Genomic DNA, 12208 nt, shown 5'->3' with positions numbered 1-12208 from the left:
TGTTGCTCTGAGCTTTCCTTTTGCCCGCTATATACCTGAAGAAGGACTTTTTATTGTCCTTGATTGTTGAAGCCAGCCTGAACTCAAGTCCTGCCTTGGCCTGTCTAACTAATTTCCTGCAATAGCGCTCCAGGGAGATATATTCCTCCTTGGTGGCTGCCCCCTGCTTCCATTGCCTATACATCTCTTTCTTTGCCCCCAGACTCTCCTGGAGTTCCCTGTTCAGCCAAGGGGGCTTTTTTTGCCCCCTTACCTCCCTTCCTACATAATGGGATAGACTGCTTTTGAGCCCCAAGGATCACTCCCTTGAGATACCTCCAACCCTCCTGGACTCCCATATGCTCTATGTTCTTGAGTTGCATCCCCTCACTAACTAGCCTTCTAAGCTTGCTAAAGTTGGCCCTTCTGAAGTCCAACACCTTAGCCCCACTAGTTACTTTACCCACCCTTTGCTGGATAGTGAACTCGACCAAGTGATGGTCACTATTTCCCAGGCTACCGTAAACTCGCATGTTCCCCACAAGATCATCCCTTGTTGCTAAGACCAGGTCAAGCAAGGCGCTACCCCTGGTGGGACTGGACACCACCTGGGTTAGGTAGAGGTCTTGCGCACAGTGTAAGAACCTCCGTGAGCGGCTTGTTTTGGCTGTCTGCTCCTCCCAGCAGATATCTGGGTAGTTCAGATCTCCCATGACCACCGCCTCCCTCGCCTGTGTGGTGTCTGCTAGCTGTCTGGAGAATACATCGTCTAGCTCTTGATCATGTTGAGGAGGCCTGTAGTAGACCCCCACAAATAAATAACAGGTTTGTATATTTCTTTAAAACAAAGGGCCCAAAAGGATTGCGACCAAAACTGAAAGTGTTTTGTGATACATATATAAAGAAAAAGAACTGTAGTTTTCTTCATCTTAAGAGTTTTTTTCTGAGAGTTGTAGCAAACTCATATCTTCCTTTGACCAGAAAATGAAACCCACTAATGCCTAGCTCTTACAAAGTGCCATGTGCTAACCACTGAGTTATACTAGGGTGGTAATATGCCTCCCCTTCCCTGATATAAGAGGTTATTAGGACTAAATTCACAAGGGACTTAGGTTCAGCATTGTAATGCTTACTTTTTAAGTGTCCTGTTGTCTAGTAGACTTTATCACCCCAAGTCTGGCACCCAGACTCCCTATACAGTGCCAGTAGAGAGGTAGGTGCCTATGAAAAGAGGTTCATAAAAGCCAGACATGCAGAGCAGAGAGCCATCTAAGCTACCTAAAAGAGAAAATGCTGAGGAAAGAGGTGAGTTTTAAGACCTGCTCCTCTCAAGGACTGAGATACTTCACTTGAGGTTGCTTCACTCCCTGCTCAGGACTCACAGTTGTAAGTCTTCTCCTGGAGTAAGGTGCTCAAAAGAGGTCAGCCCTAAACTAAAGGACACTAGAGAGGGTGACCCTCCCTCATTTTATTAACAGCCCAATGGCTAAAGCACCCACATGGGTGTGGCAGACCAAAGAATAAATCCTCCTCTGCCTGAGGGAACTAGAACGCTTTTTGATCTATGTAACAGGCAAGTGTCCTAACCAGGAGGCTATGGGGTGTTCTGGCATGATGCTCTTCCAATTTCTCCAGCTGAAGTTGTCACATTGTATAAGGTAAGGAAAGAAACCCAAATCTCCACCTGTTCTATGTGATGGCCTAACCACTAGTCTAGAGAGTCACTCTGTCTCTCTTCTTCCCCATGAATATTTAATCAGGAAAGACTTCACCACAAAATACCTATGATTAGGGCACTGCTCTTAGATGGGGGTTCATGTCCCCTCCAACAGAGGACAAATTTTAACCAGGGTCTCCCACACTGCAGCTTATTATTCACAGTGCCAGGCTATTGGATGAATGGTGAATGTTTGTATCCTCTGCAAGATAGGTACCAATCTGCTCAGTATTGCCTGCTGGGAGTGGGTGGCCTGGCAGGGCTCCCAGTGTTGCGGGAGTCCCCAGAAAATACCAGGCCAGTTACCACCCTGATGAAAGGTGGGTTGGGATGCCTTAATAACCCCAGGTCCCACAACCCAGTGAGTTACCCAATAGTAGGGCCATGAAGGTGGACCCAGGGTAAAGAGTGGGCTAGAGGCTCAGAGGCCTGACTTGAAACACCCGTGACTGGTCAATGCTGGGGCCAGGACCGGAAGGGTCAAAAGGGCCAAGGGCCCACCACAAGGGATGCCCAGAGCTGAGGGCCTGGGGTTTCCAACTGGCCTTGGAGGTAAGGCCAGGGGGAATCACACCTGAGAGAGGAGAGTTCAGGGAGCTAGGCAGCCCAGAATGAAGGCAGAGTGGGCTGCCTGATTGGAGGGATCCATTTGGGGTCTGGACTGAAGGATTATGGGCCCCAGTGTGAGGCCGGTGATGTTAAGACCTGTGGATGCCATCTGCAAGGCTTGGGCTGCGGTGTAGGGGAGGAACGGAGTCACAGATAGCACCCCCTGCCATTGAGGCAAGAATGGGCAGCCTCCTGCCTAATTAACAACATAATTATATATCATCAAGGCATGGCAGGAGAGGAGGCAGGCAGTTGCCCATAGAAACAGGTGATTGGGTTGGGATGAGATTGGGCCCTGAGCGTGCCCCTTGTTATGGCATCTAAGTCCACCTTGTGTATCTAGCCCTTAGTTTTGCTAGATGTAATGTATCTTTGTGGATTACAGATGGATCTCCAGATGGATTACAACACTAAAATATAAGGTTAATTCAGGGACATAGCTTAGAAGTTTCCCAGAAGTTCTTGTGAAGCTATATGAGATTTTGCCTTAAATAAATTGTTATTGCAAGCAGCTGTAAATGTCAGTGAAAATATTTGAGAGCCTTAACAAGAGTCACTACCCGTAATTACATTGAACTGCCAGTAATCTTCTTTGAAATAACTTTTTTTTTCTTCAAGTCTGCGAACAGTTATTTAAAAAATGAAGCTGTGTTTTTGTTTGCTTTTCCCTTTTCCTAAACATAAGGGTTTAGATAGTCTCTTATACAAGTCTTATTTGCCTCTGACCTATGGGGATTGTGCTGTATGAAATTATCATACTAAACAGGTTGACACACTGGGCACCTCCCCATACACATGGCAGTTGTCTGCTCCAACACATTATAATAAACATGTATCAGAGCAGACTCAATTAACTAATTAGCACAATCCAGCAGCCTCTGTATCATGTGTATTCAGTGTCGCTGCACTTCAAAATGGTGGCAGGGGTGCTTTAAAGCACCCCCACTGCCATTTTGAAGTGTGGGATGCTGAATACAAAAGTCACAGTGGGTGCTTTCATTAGAACGGCTCTCAGAGCCACATTAATTAAAGAGCCCTCCCCACCACCCCAGGGCACATGTAAAGACACCCAATGGTCTCTAGTCTAAATCAGGGAAGTAAAGGGTTGGGCTGTACTTTCAGCCTTACCATTGATTCATTGTGAGGCCTTGGGCAAGCCAGTTAACCTCTCTGTCCCTTGTTTTATACATTAGTACGAAGGGGATGAGACCCACCTGCCCCCAGAGAAGTACACTGAGGCATGTTTTTGTAATGATTGTTACCTGCTTTGAGACAGCATTAGCATGCTGACACAAGGGATGTAGAATCGCCTACTGAACAAGGTACTGGGTTGGAGAGTATAGATGGATGAAAAACAGGGTTTCCATTTCACAGACAATTTCATTTTTTTTACAGTAGCTTTAGTGAAAATTGAACAGAGCTTTTTTTTTAAAACAAATTTCCTGTGAACTGGACCTCATTGCTCATCATGGCATTGAGGTTCCTGTTGGTCTTGATGCTAACAGTATATTGGTTTCACAAAGAAGCAGAAGTGTGCCCTGCAGGGTTCCTGACTCCTAGGCAGACTCAGAAAGCATCAGTATCTTGAGTTAAACTCATCACAAATTCATTGAACCTAAGATACAACATCTGAGGGGAAAAGAACTGGCAAATTCCAATAAAACTGTATTTTAAAGGAAAAGGTTGACCTGCTTTACTCTGGAACCTACTGACCTTGGGCAAGTGACTTCACCTCTGCATCCCATTCCATGCCTGCCTATCTTGTCTTTTTACAGTATAAGCTGTTCAGGAGAGGCACAAGGTAGGGCAGGATGTACCTTACAGACTAACTGGTTCAGAGAGGCATGAGTTTACATAAATGACAATCTATTTAATCCAATAACATCATCTGATGAAGTAGATAGTTGTGTATGAAAGCTCCTGCCATTCTGAACAGCTAGTCTTTAAGGGTGCCTATAGACATGCAGGGATGCTGCTCTGATGTGCTGTAATTACAATGTGTTGGAGCAAACTCTTGTTGAAGCTCATTCAATGAGCTTCAGTTAAAGTGCCCCTGGCACCATTTTGAAGCACCGGACACTGAATGTAAGAGATGTCAGTGGCGCTTGGGGCCATTGTAATTAAAGAGCCCCCCCACCACCACCACACACACACCTCCCAGAGCATATAAAAGTTGCCCTAAGGTTATACTCTGCCCAACCTCCTGCTAACTTTCTTCAGCAGAGAGGATCTCCTCTGTGGTAACAACTGACAGCAGACAGGAACATTCATCCCAAATGAAACATTTTTTCCTTTCACTCTAGTAATACGTTTGGTAGTCTCCATTTTCCTTTACATTCACACCACCTGCCAGACCTAGACACTTGTCATCCCACCCTTGGGTCTGAAATGTTTCACAGATGCCAGGAAAATTGTATGACTCTCAGCTCTAAGAGCTGACCAGCTCATAGGAATAAATTCTCTGTCTTTAGCAAGTTTACAGGCCTAAATTTAGAACAATACGCTATACAACGATAATCACCTTCATACTGGTATAATGATGTTCTCATTAGGAGGTTGTACAGTTTAAAAACTGTAATGAAGCCAGCTCTCAGTCTCTTTGTATCAAAGACTTTGCTGTCAAGATCTCCTGCAATGAGATATTTCTTCATCAGGGAATAGGATCAAACTGACTTCCCCAGCATCAAACTTCCTTGCTTGAGCTTCTTTGTGTAATTCTGAGGCTTTTGACCTTTGTGAATATTGGGTGTTTTTCCAGTTTCAGGCATCCTTGATGCTACAGTCATTCAAGGCCCCCAGCATCAGCTGGGTAAGCTTTGTTTTGCCTTGGGCTGAAATTGAGGAACATATCCAGTGCAGTCATTCAAATTAACAGAAAATATGATTATGCATGTTTTCACAATCTTAACTCCTGTCTTCCTTGAGACTCCTTAATAGAGATGACATTGTACATATGTATGATACACTTTAGCCAAAACTAATCTGATGCAGAGAGATCAGTGTTTGGGGCCATTTACACATCTGTACATAGCAATTTAGTAACAGTTGAAGGGAAATGGTTCCTTCTTCAGGCTGGCACATTATAATTATGGCTGGATTTTCGGAATGCATCATTCACAGTCCTAAAATAGAAACCAGTCCCAAGGTGCTAGTGCACTTGGGTGTGGGAGTAGGGGAACGGGGCTGCCAGACATGGAGGATGAACACTGAGAAACTTTATTTTGCAGGTGGGAGAGCTTGTGAACCTGCAAAACAGGTCCCAAGGGACTCAGGCAAATGATAAGCTACTAGACAGTATTCAAGCCCTTCTGACCTTAAGATACATCATGCCAATATAGCTACATTCATTTAATTTAAATAATTACAATTAAATGGACGCAGGCACTTCACCAGCATTACTTAGTATGTTATCCCAGAAGAGAATTTATGCCAACCCACCTTACTAGTAAATGAAGATGTACTTTTGTAAATGCCATTTTTCATGTGCTGGCACAATGAATCTACATTACAGCTATACCACTGAAAATGTCTTCACAATAGAGAGGGTTTCAGGCTTTTACCACAGTGTAACTAACCCATGCAGTCCCCAGTGCATCATTTCTGAATTGGGCCCTCTAAGAACCAGATGCACTACCACAGTATTCAGATTTTATGCCAGTGTGGCTCTGTTGATGTCAGTGGCAATATGCTGATAGGAAGCTGCAGGAACACAAGGATGAATCAGGGCCTAAACATCCAAGTTGCTCCCTTCACACAGGTAGAGGCCAGAGGAAGCCACTTGTGACAAGGGAAGCAAATAATAAGAGAGTGTATGAGTGCATGAGTTCAAGTCAGACACCTTCTGCTTTAATTACCCATTCTTCCATCTTCTTGCCGTGCAAATTACTCCCTCGCATTCACATACTATTTCTTTGGGGGTAAATACACCTAGAGGAATCTGAGTGTAAAGGGATGGGAAGCAACGTTTTCCCTGTTGTTGCTTGCACCCATTTCCTTTACAAGGAGTGGGTCTGGGTTGAATGTGGTTCTCAAGAAATGGAAGAAATTGTTTCATTTACTAAATCTGGGGAAGGAGGTAAACAGGTTCAGGTTTCCTTCACTCATTAGCCAGTGTCCACCAGTCCTGACCTGAAGAGCCCTTTGCTATTCCATTTCTTGCCCTTCCCCCAGAATGTTGCTATTTGGATAATCTAGGTTTGAATATTCTCTAATTTAGTAATCTTTTACACCTGTGACTTCACTGACTTTAAAGCAGTTGCTCTTAGCTTACATTGGTGTGTGAGAGAATTAGAGCAAGCATCTCTCTCTGTTTGGTTCTAGACACCAAGCAGAACTCTGAGAGGCAAACTGGTTTATTGTCTGCCCCATTCCTTGCTCCAGGCATCATACAGTCTTCTCACCCTGCCCTTTCCTGTATCATGATATGTACAAAGTACTGCTTTTCTAACCCTGTGTTCCCTTCAAATTACCCTTGTCCCAGATAGCTACAGTCTAAATATTTTAGTGTTCCTAATAAATGAGTGACGATGGTGAATCATAGAGGCAAAATGTTCCTTCTGCATGTATGCCCAACTCCCTGTTCCATGTATCCAATAACTACAACACACCCCGCAGCAGCTGGCTCTTAACCTACATGCTTTTGTATATCCTCATGCAAACAGCAGAGGATAAATGTATAGATCAAACATTTTAATAACAGTTTTTTAATGTAAATTGCTGATGTCTATTTACTGGACAAAATAAATTCCAACTGCCCCATCTAACAACTGAAACTGAAATACAAAAATATAATGATATTTATTCTCATAGCTGCCAGCAAACTCACATGCACCATGAGTCATTCCAGATGTGGATAAAAACAAAGTCTGTCTGTAAAAGTGAATTCCCTTATCCCAAAGAGAGTTGGTTTAGGAGAGGTGCTTGCTCCACTGACTTCAATTGCCCTCAGGAGAGCCGGTAGGTTCTTCTTCTGTGGGGGAAGGGAAGAGAAGAAAGCACTTGCCTATTCCTGAAGAAAGGGAGGAAGGAAACAAATAACATATAGAAAGAGATATATAAAGTAAAGGATGCATTGGAAGACTTTAATATTGCTGCTATTCTATTACGATGCTCATGCCACTGTGACTCCCAGGTGGAACAGAGGTAAGATTTCAACATCAAAACCTGTTTATGGGAAAGCTCTGAGACCGTAGAATGGCTCTGACACTAAATTTCACTATTTTTCTCAGGTGCTGGTCCCAGCTCTTAAATTTTTCCCATTTATAGCAGGTTGTTATTTTTTTTTGTTATCTTTTTTTCCCCTTTCTCTATTTAATTCTTTTCTTTTATTTAAAAGAAAATTAGAGACCACTTTTGGGGCATGAAATCCCAAAGTAAAAACTTTCCCTGCTATAGGAGGCATGATTCTCTCTGCTCTCTGAGCAGATGCTTGGGGTTTAAAAATAAGTAGCTATACTCGGCAAAAAAGTATGATGACTATAGCACAGAGGGTACCTCAGTATAATAGGAATACATTTGGGCTGTCAATATGATTATATATGTGTGTGTGTGTGTGTGTGTGTGTGTCTATAGTCAGTGACTTGTATTCAGAAGTCACAAGTATGTGAGTCCACTTCTGGGACTCCCAGATGGCTTACAGGCACACTAGTGCCCACTTAATGGGCACTGTTAAAACAAAATCTTTACTAAAGATGTCCTTTTTCATTTTCTTTATTCTCTCCTGCAGTACTTGGCTGTGGTTCTGTGGTTGCTAGGTTAGTGCTGCCTGGAATGGGAAAAGGAAACACCTCCCATATGAATTTTTGGGACTGACCCTAAATCCACAGATTTTCAAGGGAATTTGGCACAAGTGGAAGACACACTAAATTTATCACTCAAAAAAACCCTGCTTCTGTTGACTCAGTTCCTTCTAACTGAGCCTGTGTTCTATAACAAAGTTGGGTTTTGAAGACGTGTCAGTGATTAATGAGCTGGTAAAGAGGTTTTAAGTCTTCTTCAATTAAATGTTCCCTAGGTGGTAGAGTGGCTGAATGAAAAAGTGCACTAGGCCAGGATTCAGGACACCTGTTAGGAAGGGATAGCTATTGTAGAGGACGGAAGCTTTAGCACATATTTGGGGGAGTGAATTGATGGGGTTTGTTACCTGGTCTGCCCTGTATAACAGGATAAAGGGTTTATTTCTGGCAGACATGATGGTATTGGAGGATTTATTGATGGCAAGTAGTTGCCATGGAGCTGCTTTCTGACCATCCACTGCCCCTGCTCTAAGCATGTCCCAGATACATGGCAGCTGAAGAGTCTCTCCTATTCATCTCTGACCCAGTAACTTTGGCTTCTCCTGAAATGTCCATGTGCCATCCCTTATTTAGCAAAAGCTTGAAAGAGAAGAGCTAGGCATCACATCTTGCCCCAGAGATCAGTAGATTTGGGCTCTGTCGGATTCGGTGGGAAGCAAGCCAGGGGTCATCCACTGAGTACAGCCTGCCACAGGTCCTGCATGGTCCAGAAACTGCTTTTGAACATGTCTTAATATTAGTCTTATCTGCCCTGACTATGAATAGGTTGAGAGAGGCTTTCCTCAAATGGCCAAGATCCAAAATCTTTAGGTCATACTGAACCAAAGCCAACAACTGAATAGCACCTTGAAGTACACAGGAAATCAGTGCAGTTACTAGCGAAAGGATGGAACATCATTTTGGGGGCTAATATCTCTTCACAGGGATGCAGACTCAGTCCAGTGCCAGCTTTAGGCTCCTAGTGTTCTTCAGGGAGGACTCCATTTTGGAGGAGTCATAACTGCATGAATGGTAGTGGCCAGAAGTGGCTGTAAGAGAAATCATTTCAAGCAGATATAAAGAAACCACCTATTCTCACCAGCCTCACTTATGAATCTAGGAGATATTTATTAATTTCTTGGAAATGGAGGGGGAAATTTGACTCAATACTGAAGTTAAGTCACACCCTTACTATACACTCAGAAGGCTTCACTCAACTCAGAAGTTACAGTTCTGTTTTTTCTGGGTTAAACCTCAGACAGAGGAGTCTCATCCAAGACTTGATCCCAGCTTGGCACTGGAAATGAACAGACAACAAAGCATCTGGGTCTGATGAAAATGAGACATAAAGCTGCGTGTCATCTGCATATCGACCAGCAGCCCAAATCATTTAAAGTAAAGACTTTAGGACAAAGTCCGTTGATTTTAGTTGTTAAAAGTTGATTTTTATAATAGATACGAATGCTGGATAAAATATACCCTGGATTGCAATCCCAGTTGAGGACTTGTCCCATGTCTGTTTTGAGGTAAAAATGGTCCAACACTGGAGACATCCAGTGAAACCCATGACATGGGGACTCCTATAAGTTGAGCCTATAGACAGAATTCCATTGTAACAGATCGCTGGGCTTTTACTCTATGTGTTTCAATCAAAAGCAAATAACTAGAAATGAACATATGACTTAGAGAAAGTCAGATATAAGGCCCCCTGTCCCTTGTATGTGGGATAGGGGCAATAAAGAAGGCAAGCTCAGGAAGATCTTTGGATAGGTCTCTACTGTAGTGATAAATGGGTGCCTAGCTCTCTGTAGCTTTCTAGCTGGCAGGAGGTGGAAGGCTTTGCGTGGTTAGTACTTAGTATTAGAAGTTTGAAAATAAACCATTAGGAAAGTTGTCTGATAAATGGCTGTTGGGAGCTTTATTCTACCTTCTCTTCCTGGTGAGGTAAAGCACTGACAGTCTTCTAGCACAGTAAGGGGGTTGAGTAGGCTGGCTTTAGTTCCATATCTTTCTAATGGTTTTGCAACATTCCTACATTTGTTTTAATAAGCAACAGGTTATGGGATGGCCTTTTGGTGCAAATGTAATTTTGGTATAGTAATGAATGATGCTCCTTGTGACAAGATGCACATAAGATTATGACTACTTCTGATAAGCTCAAGCCAGAACTCGAGCTCTGAGTAGATGTGCAATGCAGCCTACTTCTAGAAGCTGTGGACACCAGGGGTTAAATTCTGTTCTTTTGCTATAAAACCACAGACTTCCGTAGAGCTGCTGTAAATGCACGCTGCTATAACAAAAGCACAGTTTAGCCCAGGCTCTGTATTCTTGGGAGTGTTGGTCTCTTAGTAGAAACCCCAAGCCTTGCTAGCATATTTAATCTCAGATGGTTATATTTTATTCGCTTTAAGGGTTTCCTGAGCAGGGTCAGATACTGCACAGGTTGAGACACATTTGCAGTGTGGTTGCTGGGGTAATGAAGGTGTAAAATAATTCCTTGTGGTTTAGCTTCCTCGAACACTGGGGAAGCAATTGCATCTGTAATTTCACTTACCAGTGAAGGCTGGAGAAGGAGGAATGGAAAGTATGTAAGATTTGGGGAAAGTAAAAGTCCTCTCAACTGGTTGATAGACATTGGTTTGAACCCTTCCTCCTATGCTCTGCAAAAAGGCAATCTATCATTCCATAAAATTGGGGAGGTATTTATTCCCTCAAGGCATTTCCTACATTTGTCCTTAAGGTGAAGGAAATTGTTTGACAAATTTCCTTGGGACAGTCCTAGTTCTCAATATCCCATCAAATGTTCTGGCAATATAGCTAATGAACCTAAGTCAATAGCTGTTGTTTGAATCACCAGCCTTTTCAGACTTACAGTGCTCCCAGCTGCAGAAAGCCAGTAACTTTCTGGTGCTGAGAGAGCGAGAAATTTTCTGATCTCTGGAAGCTACTATGGGGGTAGCATTTAATGCTACTTAGGATGCATGAGCTCAGTGCCAAGTCCATGTGGTCCTACAACACACACAGCTTATACATTTAATCAGGGCAAGGGTACAATGTGAATTCCCAAATTATATTGTGACTCACCTCTCTCCCCAGCCCTTCCTCATAGTTAAAGGCTACCACCTCCCTTCTGTAGCATTCTTCAGGCTTTTACTGCTGACAGCAATACTCACTCACAACTTCTGGCTTGGATGGTGTATTTGAAGGGAAGCTGGCTTGAATACAACATGGAATTACCACACAAATGAACACACACACCCAGCAGCCCCATGTGTACTGGCTGTACATGATTTTGGCTTATTGAGGACATGCTGATGCTTCCAAAGGTCTGCCCCAAGAGTAAAAACAGATTACACCAGCTGGACCTGGAACACGAGCTTTTTAAAATGTATGGTCCTATTCACTTGCATTAATTTCCATAGAGTCATTGTTATCTGATTAATAAAAAAATGCATTACATATAAAACTATGAAGGAGATGAAAGCTGATGAAACACAACCAAACATCTTTGCTTGGAAGTGTAAAGTATATGTAGAAAAGACAAGTTTTTCCCTGTCTCAGGATTATATAATGGCCTGGAAAACTGCCAGGGTCATCTGTATGTCCTTGCCTTTGGGACCCACTCCAGCAAAATGCCATGGAAACCAGTAGTTACACTATCAGGTGGCTTGGCCCTGGATGATCCTACCTGTTATTACCTATCTTCCATTTCACACACACGTTAATTCTCAGAGCTATATGTTCATTAGAAATAGCTGGAGTCTCCTCATTTCAGGTTAAAGTCCCACTAGTGACAATTGTAACTTTCTTTTGAGGCGGTCATATGGTCTAGAATATTAGGCTGAGACTCAGAGGGTTCTGTGCCCCACTGAGTGGCTTTGGGCAAGCTACCTGACTTACCTTTGCCACTGTTTCCACATCTGTAAAATGGGATCATGGTTCTGACATCCTTGCAGAGTGCTATGTCAGGGCTAGGTATTGTCACTTGCACTGAATTAAATAATACATTTGCAGATTTAAAAGAACAGCAAAGTGAGAAAGGGAAGACAGAAAGAAAAAAAGGAAACAATGTATTTTTCAAGTGAGATCTGAAAATGACATGAGAGCTGATGGGGCAAAGGCACAGAAG

General features: G+C 43.1%; 1 protein-coding gene and 1 long non-coding RNA gene across 2 annotated transcripts in view; one reads left to right on the top strand and one right to left on the bottom strand.

The window, feature by feature from the left end:
- Window positions 1-7278: 7278 nt before the first annotated feature.
- The window catches only part of LOC102381389, a 12737-nt gene continuing 7807 nt past the window's right edge, over window positions 7279-12208 (bottom strand). Inside the window, exon 3 of the long non-coding RNA XR_323689.2 lies at window positions 7279-7313. This is a non-coding gene — a long non-coding RNA (uncharacterized LOC102381389). The remainder of the gene's footprint in view (window positions 7314-12208) is intronic.
- FAM180A (family with sequence similarity 180 member A) overlaps window positions 7305-12208 on the top strand; it is a 32392-nt gene continuing 27488 nt past the window's right edge. The window contains exon 1 of the mRNA XM_006022512.3: window positions 7305-7447. Within this exon, the coding sequence (XP_006022574.1) occupies window positions 7372-7447 (76 nt within the window). The 5' untranslated portion in view covers window positions 7305-7371. The remainder of the gene's footprint in view (window positions 7448-12208) is intronic.

The sequence above is a fragment of the Alligator sinensis genome, unplaced genomic scaffold (genome assembly GCF_000455745.1).
Source record: "Alligator sinensis unplaced genomic scaffold, ASM45574v1 scaffold957_1, whole genome shotgun sequence".
NCBI classification, from domain to species: Eukaryota; Metazoa; Chordata; order Crocodylia; family Alligatoridae; genus Alligator; species Alligator sinensis.
The sequence above is the reverse complement of the archived record's forward strand: the minus strand, read 5'-3'. Positions and strand labels throughout refer to the sequence as shown.